The sequence below is a fragment of the Miniopterus natalensis genome, chromosome 10 (genome assembly GCF_054644295.1).
Source record: "Miniopterus natalensis isolate mMinNat1 chromosome 10, mMinNat1.hap1, whole genome shotgun sequence".
In the NCBI taxonomy this organism is placed as follows: Eukaryota; Metazoa; Chordata; class Mammalia; order Chiroptera; family Miniopteridae; genus Miniopterus; species Miniopterus natalensis.
In genome coordinates this window covers 83,810,305-83,824,425 of record NC_142090.1, presented here as the reverse complement: position 1 = coordinate 83,824,425, position 14,121 = coordinate 83,810,305, and the positions used below count along the sequence as shown (strand labels likewise).

The 14,121-nt window shown below is 60.1% G+C and overlaps 1 protein-coding gene across 1 annotated transcript in view; it reads left to right on the top strand.

Annotated features, from left to right (window-relative positions):
* Positions 1–14,121, top strand: part of ABCA13 (ATP binding cassette subfamily A member 13) — a 77,431-nt gene that overhangs the window by 15,859 nt on the left and 47,451 nt on the right. Inside the window, exons 9-18 of the mRNA XM_087820881.1 lie at positions 561–755; positions 1,186–1,350; positions 2,272–2,449; positions 4,238–4,377; positions 5,443–5,556; positions 7,016–7,106; positions 7,933–8,109; positions 8,240–8,546; positions 10,970–11,084; positions 12,324–12,653. Of these exons, the coding sequence (XP_087677007.1) occupies positions 561–755; positions 1,186–1,350; positions 2,272–2,449; positions 4,238–4,377; positions 5,443–5,556; positions 7,016–7,106; positions 7,933–8,109; positions 8,240–8,546; positions 10,970–11,084; positions 12,324–12,653 (1,812 nt within the window). The remainder of the gene's footprint in view (positions 1–560; positions 756–1,185; positions 1,351–2,271; positions 2,450–4,237; positions 4,378–5,442; positions 5,557–7,015; positions 7,107–7,932; positions 8,110–8,239; positions 8,547–10,969; positions 11,085–12,323; positions 12,654–14,121) is intronic.

The following is a 14,121-nucleotide window of genomic DNA, read 5'->3' as shown; positions in this document are numbered from 1 at the left end:
GCCCAGATGTGCCCACAGACCTGGGCCGTGCGTTCACGGTGGTTCGGAGGTGGCCCTCGGGGGCTGTGGTGTGTCTAGACTGTCGGGTGGATGGCCCGCAGCACCGTGCGTGTTACTTGTGGTCCCTGTTTGATGCCTGTCTCCCTGGACTTCACTGTACGTCCAGTCAGTTGTGAATTCATCACGTCGGGTCCTCAGTCCAGCTGTTGGTCACCTGCAGGGAATACTTCTCAGGGGCCCTGGGGCCCTGGAGGCAGGGCAGGGACTCTCATTCACACGTCTGATTAACATCCCCTTTCTGTTAGTGTGTTTGCAGCAGCTGAGGCCAACGTCCCTGCTCCGAGGAGCAGGCGTTCTCCGGGGCAGCAGGTTGCTTAAGTTAGGTGACATTTCAGAAAGATTTCGTTCAAGATGCTCGAAGTAGAGCAGAGGTGGGCCCCATGTGCCTCCAGGTGGACCCTCAGCCTTGGGGAGACGGGCTCGCAGGGCTCCTCCCTGGGCGTGGGTGGGGCTGCACCTGCCTCAGGTGCACTCGCTCTGACCCTCCCGCTCCGGGGCAGGTCCTGTCCGGGGCCCTGACTGTGGCCTTGTCCGGGAGATGCGATCAGGAGGTGCTCCGTCTCCTGCTGGCCTTTCCCGAGGATGGGACGTCTTGCTTTGCCGCGAGGGAGCTGTGTGGCCTGCCCCGGGCCACGGCGTACTCTCTGCTGGTGTTGATGAGCCGGAACCTGGACCTGCGCAGCTTCATCTACAAGGTAGGGGGTGATGGCTGGGGTGCCTGCGTGACGTGGGTGGGGGCCACTTCCATGGGTGGCAGACAAGTAAATTGCAGCGAGTCCCAGGCGGCCTCGGGCACCCTCTGTCTCCTGTGTGCTAACTCCGGGTGGGGCTCGGAACCAAGGGGCGTCCAGGGGACCTTACAGGGGTCCTCGGGTCAGGCCCCTCAGGGCATGCACAGCATTGGTGGTGTCAGCATGGCCAATACAGAAGGTCCAGCAGTGAAAACATCCCCTGAGGCCCCGTCTGAGCCACGTGGACTCTGATGCTGAGGACGTGGGAGAGCACAGCAGGGACGGCCCACGTTCAGGAGAGAGCGGGAGCCAACAGCCATGTTCTCGCTGCTCAGCCGACGCACTGAGAGTGAAAACAGGGCCTCGGTCATTTCCTGTTGCGTTTTCCTTCCAGGTTCTGATACCGGCAGAAGCCAGAGGCATGCTCGGCTCCCTGTCGGCCGTGGTCTCCCGGCTCAGCCACCTGCTCCCCAAGGCCAGCCGCGTCCTGGACCACCTTCCCGAGACCCTCCACGCGCTGAACGCCACGGCCTGGCTGGACGCGCCCGACTCTCCACAGGTGTCTCATCGGGGCCCCCGGGACGTGTCCAGACGGGCTGGGCCCCTATTCCGTCAGCCTGTACCCCTCTTCCAACATCTAACACTAGCCCGAGACAACAGAATGTAGGAAAAGGAAAACCTTTTAGTGGCTCCGAGGCAACAGCATGACCAGGGGCCAGTCCTGCCCAAGAACTAGGGGGAGTGACTTTGATGACCTGCCTGCCCCCCGAGTGGAGTTTGGGGCCAGTTCCCTCGTAGTCTGCGACGCCGGAAATCGCCAAGTCAATTATTAGCACAGATGAGATTCTGAGGCCTATCGATTTAATTCAGAGAGCAAACTGCTTTCAAAAATCTTAAACCATTTATCTACATATCGATGACTGGCTTACAAATTACAGACCATTTCTGCAAATACAAACATTAACTTGAATGATGTTAGTGAGGTGACATTTGTCTTTGCTTGAACCCTCTCTGCCCGGGATGGGACCAAGGAGAGGGGTGTGTGGGGGGAACGCAGACAGACATGGGGGTGCAGGACGTGGCCGACGGTGGGGTCCTCGAGCTGTCTCGGGTGGGGCCTCCCGATGCCCACCAGCCGAGGAACTGTTTGGGAAGATGTTCAGTGTCGGGGCAGTTTGGTAGCAGAGACCAAACTGAGAGCATTAGTTAGTCTGAGTTAGTGATTTTTGTGGGTTAACAGTTCATCGCTGGACAGCACTGGGCTGGTGTGTGTGACATTTTTGTCTCCCACTGGGGGACAGGCCAGCAGACTCCCTGTGGCGGTTGGCGTGGCTTCCCCAGGACAGGCCACGCGGGGGCTGCACACCTGTGCCTTGCTGGATGTGTGTCTTCAGTGGGAGGAGGGGCCACACTCCCGCAGGCCTCGGAGGCATCGTTCCCGGTCGCCGTTTCCCTGAATGTGTTTGTCACACGCTCTCAGGCTCCACACGGTGACCAGGCCAGGAGTTCAGCCTTTGGCTCCTTCCAGTCGGTGATGAAGATGGTCTGTAAGGAGCAGGAGTCTTTCCTCAGCAGCTCGCACATGTTCCTCGACTTGCCCAGAGTTCACGAGCTCGTGGGAGACGACAAAGAGAAATTCAACATTCCTGAAGGCTCAAGTAAGAAAACAGTGATTAATATTTGTTTAGATTGATTTGCATATTGACCATTAGCTTTGCTTTGTCCGGACTACTCTGCGTGGAAGGCGGGCAAGGAATTTCTGCTCCACCCTCTAACTTCTAGTCTTCCTTTTTATAAGAATTTTTAAAATTACTTTAGTGGCAGTTGACATTCAATATTATATCAGTTTCAAGTGTACGGCATAGTGGTCAGACGTTTATGTAATTTTCGAGGTGATCCTCCCTCCGCCCCCGTAAGTCTAGCGTCCTCCTGGCAACATAGATGCAAAAATCCCCAACAAAATATTAACAAACCGAACTCAGCAATATATTAAAAAGAACATACACTGTGATTGAGTGGGAGTTATTCCTGGAATGCAAGGTTGGTTCAATACCTGCAGATCCGTCGACCTGATTCATCACATAAACAAAATGAAAGATTAAAATCATATGATCATATCAATAGATGTGGAAAAAGCATTAGACAAAATCCAAACCCATTCATGGCGAAAGCTCTTAGCAGTGTCCTTCCTTCTGGGTAAGGCTGCCGAATGCCCGTGTGGCGGCTGTGCACGTGTGGGTTACGTCCCTTCTGAAATCAACATCGCCACCGTCCGCATTAAGCTTGTACTTTAAACTGTAAGTTGTTAAAATATCAGCCCGGGCAAGCTCTCTGATTCATGCTTTAACACTCGTTACGTAGTCATGCTCGTAATTTATATTTTATGGGCTTATTTCTATTGGTTTTATAGTAATTTTTGAATAAAATACCTTGTTTTTCTTTTCAAACGGTGAGTGTGGCAGGTGAACTTAACACTGGAAATAATCACAGCCCTGCCCTTCATACCCCGAGCGTCACGAATCAGGATATTGAAGCTAAGATAGTATTTCTATTTTAAATAGTCTCTTCAGGGGCAAAGGAACTCATGACATGGAAGCATTCGTGGCTAGCTGAAGACCTGATCGTATATATATTTTAAACATGTTTTTATTGATTTTAGAGAGAGAGGAAGGGAAAGAGAGAGAGAGGAACATTGATGAGAGAGAAACATCAATCAACTGCCTCCTGCACGCCCCCTATTGGGGGATCGAGCCCACAACCCGGCCAAGTGCCCCGACCGGGAATCGAACCAGTGACCTCTCAGTGCATCAACCACTGGGCCACACCGGCTGGCTAGACCTGGAATCTCTGATTACTAACCTTTATGGCGACGAAGGCTCTGCTTTCATTCGGCTGACACAAGCAAACCTCCTGTGGCGCCATGACTAGGATGAAAGCCCGTGAAGAGTGGAGGGTTTGAGCGAAAACCAGGCGATTCCACATATCACAGTAATAGGCTCCATAGCTCTGTACAGTGCCGCGAAGAACATTCAGTGGCCCTTTATGAGGCTCATTTTATTTAAAAAGTCTAATTCTGGTCCCCAACCTGTGCGGTTGAAATGAAGATTTTTCTAGACTAGAAGCCAGGTGCACTCCTGTGTTACTGCTGCTCCGTCGGCAGGCGTCCCTGTCACCATTCAGGGCTCTCAGCGATACCTCGGTGAGCACCCCGAAGCCGCACTTCCCTTTCTCTCAGATCACTGACCTGAACGTGGTGCCTTGAAAGTTTCTCAGGAGACAAGAGCCACTAAACACCATCAAGAACAATATTCCTGAACCCGCCGCCCAGATGCAGACCTGTGTCAGTCACTCACTGAAAGTGCGGCACACGGACGTGGAAATGAATTTCCCCACTCCCCTGGGCATCCTGTCTTGGTAACATGTTTTTTGTTTTTTAATCACCACAGCTCCGTTTTGCTTGAAGCTTTATCAGGAAATTCTACAGTCTCCAAACGGCGCCTTGGTGTGGTCCTTCCTAAAACCGATAATACACGGGAAAATACTGTACACGCCGAACACCCCGGAGATGAACAAGGTCATTCAAAAGGTGAGTCCAGCAAACGAGGGTCTGAGGGGCCATACAAGCAACAGAGTTAAAATATTGACCATAACTGTTATGAGGTTGGATGACCTGTGGTTTTCTTAGACTGATGACAGTCTATTCCGGCCAGATTTCCTTGTTTCTGTTCAAGTTGGATTTGTGGTCATTCTCTGGGGGGACACTGCAGGCAGGAGGTGCCATCTGCAGCGGCTAGTCTGGTGAGGACAGTCAGACAGACAGACAGGAGGACCGGACAGGGAGCCCGGGCACACGGCACATGCCCTTGGAGATGCATTTACCAGAAGTCAGCCCTCCCCCAGTGAGGTGACCGTGACCTGGGTACATGGCCCACGTGAGCCCTTCCTCCAGCCCCGGACCCGGGAGCCACAGTCAGCGCTTCTGTGGGCACCACCTTGCGGCAGAGCTGGCTGGACACGGGGCTCCTGGTTTGTGTCACTTCCCCCGGAGAGTGTAGATTCTGCTCCATTGTCCCCTGACCCTCACTTCCGCAGTGCTCACCTTGCTGTCCAGAATAGCAGGTGCCTCTGACACCTCTTGGCTGCATAAAGCAACGTTTGCCTTCACCGTCTCCTCAAAACTACATCTGTAGCTTCTCTCTGCACCTGTTTTGAGACCCAGCTCTGCTGAGCAGAGAGCAACGCCGGCCGTGTGCTCACCCACTGCTGCTGCGGGCCAACCAGCATGTGGCTTTTGTAAAATAAATCGGTATAAAAATACTCACTGACCCACAAGATAATGCCCATGCCTTTCTTCTCAGGGGGCCCCAGGGGAACAGGTGGGGGCCCCAAGGGGAACAGGAAGGACATACTGTAGTGGACAGGTAGGTGGGTGGAAGAGCCGGGACAAGAGGTCTCAGGGCCACGCCTCCGACGCGAGGGCACTGGAGTGAGTGGGTCACCTTGTCTGGGGAGGTGTCACCAGCCTGCAGGTGGAAACAGCAGACCTTTGCTCTGATGGCCAGTCACCTCCATGCCCTTCTCCTTTTAGCTCCACAGGGTGGAGGATTCTTCCAGCTGAAACAGAGACGACCAAATACAATTTATCTTGCAGGCGAATCACACGTTTGTGTTTGTGGACAAGCTAAGGACACTATCAGAAACGTTGCTGAAAGTAGCCGGCAGCTTCCAGAGTGGTGGGAGTGGCCAGATGCTCGAGTGGCTGCAGGTGACATGGTCCTTCGCCACAGGGCCTGGGGAGCAGGTGCTGGGAGTCTGAGAGAAGGGTCTGCGGTCCCCCCCGGGTGTGGTTTTCCCAGTGGACTAATGGTATTGACACGACACTGGACGTGTGTGAAAACTCTTTGCGAACGATCAAGTATTCTGCCCACCATGCAGGGTGTTATTGATACTTTATTAATAGTGACCAGAGCTTTATATTCCATGTTAGCTTAGTGCTTTCTCGGCGGTTTGTGTACTTTCTACTGTAGGTATGTTAAAATGATCAATGGTCATTTCCTAATATTCTGTGTTGGAAACATAATATATTCCAATAAGTGGGCTGGGTTTAAAATGACCGACTCCTTCGGGCCTGTGGCCATCGACTGCCAATGTGTAGTCAAGGGAGGTCACATGATAACCTCGGGGCGTTTGTTAGCTCTGACCTGCTTGTGTCTGAGAGGTGAGCACACAGGCCCTGTCTTTATTGTTATTTGGTTCATCTCATGCCCCAGGTGAGCAGTTCACCTGAGTGAGAGCTGGGACTCAGGAGCTGGGATGTCTGGTTTCACTCCAGCCCCTGTGCTGTGTGATCTCGGGCTGGTCACTGGAAGTCTCTGTGCCTGGGTTTCCTGCCTGTGAAGTGAGGGAGTGAAGCACACGGAGCAGAGCTCGGCAGGCAGGAAATGCCTCCATGTCTGGTCTTTCCGGAGCGGAGGCTGGGAGGGGATAACATGTGTGAGATTCTTATGGGAATCCCTGGCTGTTAGGGCTGAAGAGGGGGGAGCCTGGAGGGGGGCTCGAGCACCCCTGTCAGGTGGTGATGCAGGTCTGACCTGGGGGAGAGGAAAGGGAGGGATGTTGCACGCTCAGTCTCTCGTGGGTGGCGGACACCGCGAGTGTGCGGGGCAGAATGCACACAAATGCACAGGCTCCAAATAAAGACCAGGTTCCTGAGGTTGAGGAGAGTGGCCGGGGTGGGGGGGCACAGCCCACAGGGCAGGGGTCGACGACGAAGCCGGGGTCAGGAAGGAGGAATGACGCAGGTGACCATGTGCAAGGAGCTCCCCGAGGCGGTGGGAACGTCACAGGGTTAGAGGGTTTGGGACAATCTGGCCCTTTCTTCGGGTTTGTAACCGGACCTGTCTTTGTCACTGGCCTGCGGAGAAGGCAGCTGGAGAGTCCAGTTAGAAAATCTGCCCGAATCCGCGCTTCACTCATTCTGTTTTCGGTGTCAGTGCACAATTACGGGTAACACCCACGTCGGCATAACTGCTACTGCTGCTTTCGAGATAAAGCCCGGGTCGCGTTGTCTGTGACTCACCGGGACGCTCAGAACCTCTGTTAAGACGATTCACTTGACGTGCCCTGTTCTCGTGCAACAACGAGACTCCGAGGGAACCAGGGGGGATCGTGGGTAAGGAGAAGCGAGGCCGTGGCCGTGGTTAAACTGTGTTACTTCCCTCCAGAAAGTCCTGGAAAGCACGTTTATCAGGCGCTTTGTGGAAAACCAGCTACACATTGACGTGGACACACTGATGGAGAAGCTGCAGACGTTCAGTGAGTGTGAGCGCAGGTGTGAGTGTGCGAGACACTGAGCCTCCACGGGGTCCGGCCCTGCACAGTGTTTGGTGTCCAGGCTGCAGGCTGAGGCGCCTCCGCTCTACCCTGCTGCTCAGATGCACCCCCCGGGGCAAGAGAGCAGCGGGGTTGCCTCCCTCAGTTCCCCCCAGAACGGTCTGCAGACTTAATGTTGCAGAGCGAACGGCCTTCGCAGGCCCGGGCTCCAGTGACCGGGCTTTGCTTCGGGTCCCGCGCGTCCGGGCGGAACGTTCCCTTTCTTGCTGCTCCCTGGGTGACAGCTGCCCTCCGCGGCCCAGGCTGGCCCTCTGCTTGCTCCCTACACCCCCACCGCCCCGTGCCCAGCCTTTGCTGATTTAACCGTTTCTTTTCACTTACATGTAAGTGTCAGTATCACGGGAAATGTATATAAAAGGTGGACACTCAGCCTTAGCTGGTGTGGCTCAGTGGTTAGAGTGTCAGCCTGGGGACTGAAGGGTCCTGGGTTCGATTCTGGCCAAGGGCATGTACCTCAGTTGCAGACTCAATCCCCGGACCCGGTCAGGGCAGGTGTGGGAGGCGACCCATCCGTGTGTCTCTCTCCCGTCGATGTCTCCCTCTCCCCCGCCCTTCCATTCTCTCTAAAAAAGCAAAGGAGAGACACCGCGTACACTCAGCCGATGTGCATATGAACGAAACGGGACTCTCTGGAGTGACTTCCTCTCGCAGGAATTTAGCTACATGTCCCGTGCCCTGCACGGTGTCTTCCGTGGGGTGGCCGGTGCTGTGGGGGGAGCTGCCACGTGCCCGTGTTCACTGTCCCCAGCAGGGAGCCTGGGCCGGATGCTGAGCCCCACTGGCACCGCCCGCCTCCTCTCCCTGGGCCGGGCCGTGGTCAACCTCTCCTCCTGCGTGGAGCTGAACCGCTTCCAGGGGCTGGAGTCTGTCGCCGCCCTGGAGGCCGCCGCGCTCAAGCTCAGGCAGGAGAACAGTTTGCTGGCCAGTAAGTATCCGGTGACAAGCGGTGCCCGCGGGCCACGTGCCAGCATATCGCCTCTCCCCGAACCCAGGGGCCCCACGCAAACACCTCACCTCGGCCTGACGTGGGGGCCCCCTGCCCGTCTCGCCCTCAGGCGTCATCTTCAACATCTCCTCCGCGGGCAGGGGCTCGGGAGCGGACGGGCCCCCACTCCCGCCCCGCGTGGCCTACACGCTCCGCACCAGCGTCCTGCACAGCCTGCGCACCGACCGGGCGAGGAGCCCGCTGTGGAAGTTCCACCCCCAGAGCCTGCCGGCCGAGGGCTTCACGTACAACTACGTGTTCGCGCCGCTGCAGGACCTGATCGAGAGAGCCCTCCTCCTGGCGCAGGCCGGGCGGGAGGCCGCGGGGCCGGCCACGCAGGCGCAGGCCATCCCCTACCCCTGTCACCACAGCGACCTGTGAGCACCGGGGTCCCAGCCGGCCGTGTCCCCTCACACGCGAGGCCCTGAGCGGGGCATGTCCTGGGCTTTCCTGCAGTCCCTGCCCCAGCCCCTGTCCCTGCCCCTGTCCCTGCCCCAGGCCCTGTCCCTGCCCCAGGCCCTGTCCCTGCCCCTGCCCCAGGCCCTGCCCCAGGCCCTGCCCCTGCCCCTGTCCCTGCCCCAGGCCCTGTCCCTGCCCCTGTCCCTGCCCCAGGCCCTGTCCCTGCCCCTGTCCCTGCCCCAGGCCCTGTCCCTGCCCTTGTCCCTGCCCCAGGCCCTGTCCCTGCCCCTGTCCCTGCCCCAGGCCCTGTCCCTGCCCCTGTCCCTTCCCCAGGCCCTGTCCCTGCCCCTGCCCCAGGCCCTGCCCCAGGCCCTGTCCCTGTCCCTGCCCCTGTCCCTGCCCCTGTCCCTGCCCCAGCCCCTGTCCCTGCCCCTGTCCCTTCCCCAGGCCCTGTCCCTGCCCCTGCCCCAGGCCCTGCCCCAGGCCCTGTCCCTGCCCCTGCCCCTGCCCCAGGCCCTGTCCCTGCCCCTGTCCCTGCCCCAGGCCCTGTCCCTGCCCCTGTCCCTGCCCCAGCCCCTGTCCCTGCCCCTGTCCCTTCCCCAGGCCCTGTCCCTGCCCCTGCCCCAGGCCCTGCCCCAGGCCCTGTCCCTGCCCCTGCCCCAGGCCCTGTCCCTGCCCCTGTCCCTGCCCCAGGCCCTGTCCCAGCCCCTGTCCCTGCCCCTGTCCCTGCCCCAGCCCCTGTCCCTGCCCCTGTCCCTTCCCCAGGCCCTGTCCCTGCCCCTGCCCCAGGCCCTGCCCCAGGCCCTGTCCCTGCCCCTGCCCCAGGCCCTGCCCCAGGCCCTGTCCCTGCCCCAGCCCCTGTCCCTGCCCCAGGCCCTGTCCCAGCCCCTGTCCCTGCCCCAGGCCCTGTCCCAGCCCCTGTCCCTGCCCCAGCCCCTGTCCCTGCCCTAGGCCCTGTCCCAGCCCCTGTCCCTGCCCCAGGCCCTGCCCCTGCCCCAGGCCCTGTCCCTGCCCCAGGCCCTGCCCCAGGCCCTGCCCCTGCCCCAGGCCCTGTCCCTGCCCCACACCCTGCCCCAGCCCCTGACCCTGCCCCTGCCCCACACCCTGTCCCATCCCACATCCCACCAGAGGGCCTGGAAGGTGGGTAGTTGCTTGGTGACAGCAGCTGTGGGGGGAGGAGAAGGAGCAGATTCATCACATTTTATAATCCCCCCCTTTCTCATGCCTGCTGGCTGGTCCCTAAAGGAGTAAACAGGGGAACGGAGACAGAGAGAGGGCCGGACGGCTGTGGTCCTTCCCCTCAGCAGCCTCTGGGCTCTGCCTGGGCCTGGGCCTGGGGTCCTGGGGGCAGTGGAGAGGGGTTGGGGGGGAACAGCAGGGGGAGGCAGGGGCAGAGGCCCGGGGTGGGGGCGGAGAGGCTGCAAGTCGAGGCCCCGCACTTGGACCAGAGTTGCTGTCTCGGGTCCCTCCGTGTGTGTTTTCCACTCCTGGTGTCTGCCTTTGGACTCGGGGAAGGTGCTAATAGAGGGGACCCCCAAGAAAACACTGTCAACGGGGGGCATTAGAATGTCGACGGAGGACTTGCCTCCTTCCGAGAAAGGCGGTGACAATTAAAAGCTTAGGAGACCAGAGTGTCCTTTTAAAAAGTGTTCAATAACCAAGGGCTTTGTTCCCCTGGTTGCGGAGTTTGCCGAGCGAGCGACGTGCTCTTGTTCCGGTGCCAGAGCAGGGTCATCGCTGGTCGGAAGGGTCTGGAACCGGGTTGTGCGCCTGCTCCCCCGAGTTGGGGGGGGGGACAGGGCTGTTCCGAGGCCTCTCAGACGTCCCACTGTCAGTTGTATAAATAAATGGTTATCTACCGAGAGGTAGAAAGCAGAGGGGAAAGGTGGCCTGTTCCCGCTTCCAGAACGCCGGCGCCGTTCGCTTGTTTTTGGGCCCCCCTCCCCCCCCCCCCGTGGTCGGGGTGCCTGTTTCACAAACTTAGAACGGCCACGTGTTGCCGGGAGGGGAGGTTTGCGCTGTCTGCATCCGGGAGCCTCGCGGCCGACGGCTGTGCGTCGTGGGGAACAGCAGGGTCGCCGCCTCAGGACGCCGGTCACCAGGGTTCTTAGGACCAGAGACCACAGGTCACCGGCTTCCGCTGGGGCCCCGAGGGGTGAGGGGCCTCTTCAGAGCCTGTCACCCAGGGTGGGGGCTCAGGGTGCTGCGGGCTGCAGGCGCCTCCCCTGTGAGCCTGCACAGCTGTTAGGTCAGGACCCCGAAGAGCGGCCTTGCCTGTCACAAGCCTGTCGGAATGGCCCCTAGACAGCGTCCCCACAGTGCCGTGTTCTGCGGGGACAGCGTGGAGGATGCCTGGGCACCCCGCCCCCGCCCTCAGGCCGCCCGCCTCCCTCCCTCACAGGTTCCTGAACAACGTGGGCTTCTTCCTCCCCCTGGTAATGGTGCTGGCCTGGATGGTGTCCGTGGCCAGTATGGTCCGGAAGCTGGTCTACGAGCGGGAGATCCAGATGGAGGAGGTGAGGCGCTCGTGCGGCCTGGGTGACCAGGGCCCTGCCCGCCTCCCCTCCCGGGGCTCGGGCGCGGCCGGGGGGGTCCCCGCCCCGGGAAAACCACCGTCGGCCCCGGTCCTGCCGGAGCCGAGCAGGTATTTCTGGCCGAGATGAAAGGAGGGGAAGGAAGTGGAAGGAAGGAAACCACGTTGCTCACTCAGCAGTTTTTACACCGGAAAGGGGGGGCAGCCGCTCGCCTCTTACCTTACGGCTGGAGCTCTCTTCCCGCTCCGCCGGCTGGTTTTGTCCTAATATTGTTAAAAGTTAGACCATCAGAACTGCTTGTTTTTTTTTGTGTTTTTTTTTTTTTTTAAATCCTCACCTGAGGACTTGCCTTTACTGATTTTAGAGAGAGAAGGGGGCACGAGAGAGAGAAACATCAATGGGTTGCCTCCCACGTCCAGAAGGACCTGCCCCCCTTTAGCCGCAGGAGGGCAGGGCCGGGAGGCAACGGCCAGGCTGTTCGCTCCCCGTTTCCCGAGGCGCAGCCGGGGGCAGAGCCCAGCGAGCTCCCGCGTGGCTCAGTCCCGCTCGCCTTACCTTCCTGCCCGTGGCTTCACCATGAACAGCGGATCCTGTTTCTCGCCTGGTCCAGCCGGGCCCCTGGGCATAGGGCCTGGGGTGACGGTTAGTCTCCCAGCTGCCGCGGCCAGAAATCCTCCTTAATAGTAACGCTGCGCCCAGAGCTCTCCCGATGTTACCGAGGAGCCAACGGTCGGTTCAGCGGAAGAATTAATCCTCTGCTGTTACTTCAAACTGAGCTATTTAGCAAAACTCCTTCTAAACCCTGCGCCACAGTCCCCCGGACGTCAGGAAGGGTTTCTCCTCATTAAACAAAATGAAACGCAATGAAAAATGGGACTGGAAACAACGAAGCCCGGGCGGGCGAGGAGAGGCCGGAGCCTGCGGCCGCCCGCCCGCCTGGGGTCTGACCCGCTCTGAGCTCCTCCGCAGGAGCGTGTTTTCCGGGCCCTCGCCGGCTCCCTTCTCTCTGTCCTGACGCGGGGACCGGCCTCCTCCCTACGGTTCCTAAGAATGAACCCCGGGCTGCCGGGGGAGCCCCCAGTGCCCCGGGCGGGGCTGGGTTTCCACGCGGGGTGGGCGCAGTGCCAGCCCGGCCCGCCCGCCTCCCGGGCCTCCTTCCCGGGACCGGGCCCCTCTTCCTGGGGCCCCCGCGGCTGTGCTCACCGGCTCCTCCCCCGGCAGCACCTGAGGATGATGGGGGCGCCCCCGGCCGCCAGCGTCCTGGCCTGGCTCCTGGGGAACGTGGCCGTGATGACCCTCAGCAGCGCCGCCCTGGCGGCCGTCCTGAAAGCCAGCGGCATCTTCGCGCACAGCGACGCCCTCCTGGTGTTCCTCTTCCTGCTGGACTTCGGGGTGTCGGCGGTGACGCTGAGCTACCTGCTGAGCGCGCTCTTCGGCCGGGCGGCCGCCGCGGGCCTCTGCTCCAGCCTGCTCTACCTGCTCAGCTTCCTGCCCTATGTCGTCCTGCTGGTCCTGCGCAGCCAGCTCAGCGCCGCCGCCCAGACCCTCCTGGTGAGCCGGCCGCGCCGCACCAACGCCCAGCAGGCAAACCTGCCGTCTGCCGGCAAACAAGGTCACGGCCTCCGCACGTCCCTGTGCGGGTCCCGCCGACGCGGGCGCCCTGGCCTGCCCCCCCACGCGGCCTCGCTGTGGCTCGGGGCGCGGCGCGGGGTTGCGGGGGGCAGGCAGCCGGGAGAGCGGGCGTTTCTCCCGCGACGGCCTCTCCCGCGGAGCCTCTGGGCGATCGCCGGCATCTCTCAGGAAGCGGGGACTTCAGTTCTCTGCTTTACACGTGGAAATACGCGGGCTTCCCTGGTGGTGTAGGGGTCAAAGACAAGCGATTCCTTGGCGCCTCCTGAATTGCCCCACGTTACGCGGACGGCCCTCTCTGTCAGCGACGCCAGCCTCTCACCCTTTCAAATGCACGTCCTGGGAGAGTGTCAGGATACCTTCAGGTCTCCCGAGCCACCCGGGGGAGACCGAGACTCTCCTGACCAAGCCTGGCAGGCGCAGGGCCGCTCGGGGCGGGGGCTCCGTCCCCAGGGCAGGGAGGGAGGGACCGTGACTAGCACAGTCGGCCCCAGAGCCGGGGCCAGAGCGGCAGGCGGGTGCCGTGGGCGCCCAGCCTCACCCCCCCCCCCCCGCGGGTCAGGTGGATGCCCCAGGCTCTTCCCTGTCCTCACCTGTCAGGAAGGGTCCCCTCCCTGCCTGATCCCAGCCCGAGGGGGGAATATTTCTGTGAGAACCACGTTGTGTTTTCTCCAGCATCAGTGAACCCCTCGGCGCCCCATGGTGCCCACTGGCTGCAAACAGCACAGAGCTGCGTGCAGGGGGACAGGTGGACAGGTGGACAGGTGGACAGGTGGGCAGGTGGGCAGATGGGCAGGGGGACAGGGGGGACAGGTGGACAGGGGGACAGGGGCCCATTGGTGGGACTAGCTTACGTCGCACCCGTGAAAGTCCACAACCCCCGGTTCCGGGTTAGTGTTATGAGGTGTTTCCAGGGTGGTTACAGCTCCTGGACCATTCGGGCCCCGCACACGCCGACGTGTGGAAACGGGGCCGTGACAACCAGGCATGAATTTCAAACCCTGTTGATTTGTTTTTACTCCAAGCCTCGTATCAAAGGGCTCCGTGCACACAAAGCTCAGGTTCCTTTTCACACATTCAAGTAGTTTCTGCAGGACAGGCTCCCTCCGTGCGTCACATTTTCGGTATAAGGCTCCTTTCCAGCGGCCTGTTCCTGACGTCGCCTCTGCGCTGGGAGGAGAGCAGGGCTTCCCTCTGGCCCGGTCTTCCCGGCACAGACCGTGTCCCCTCCGCCGTCAGCCCCGGGGGCTGCAGGGCACTCACTTCGTAGCAGAAAACAGTAAACGCTCTGCCCGATTCCCGCGGCTGTGTCCCCGTTTCTGTACACGGCGAGGGATTTATTATAGTTCGGGCACCGCAGGAAAGAGAGATATTTCCTTTTAACGTTAAA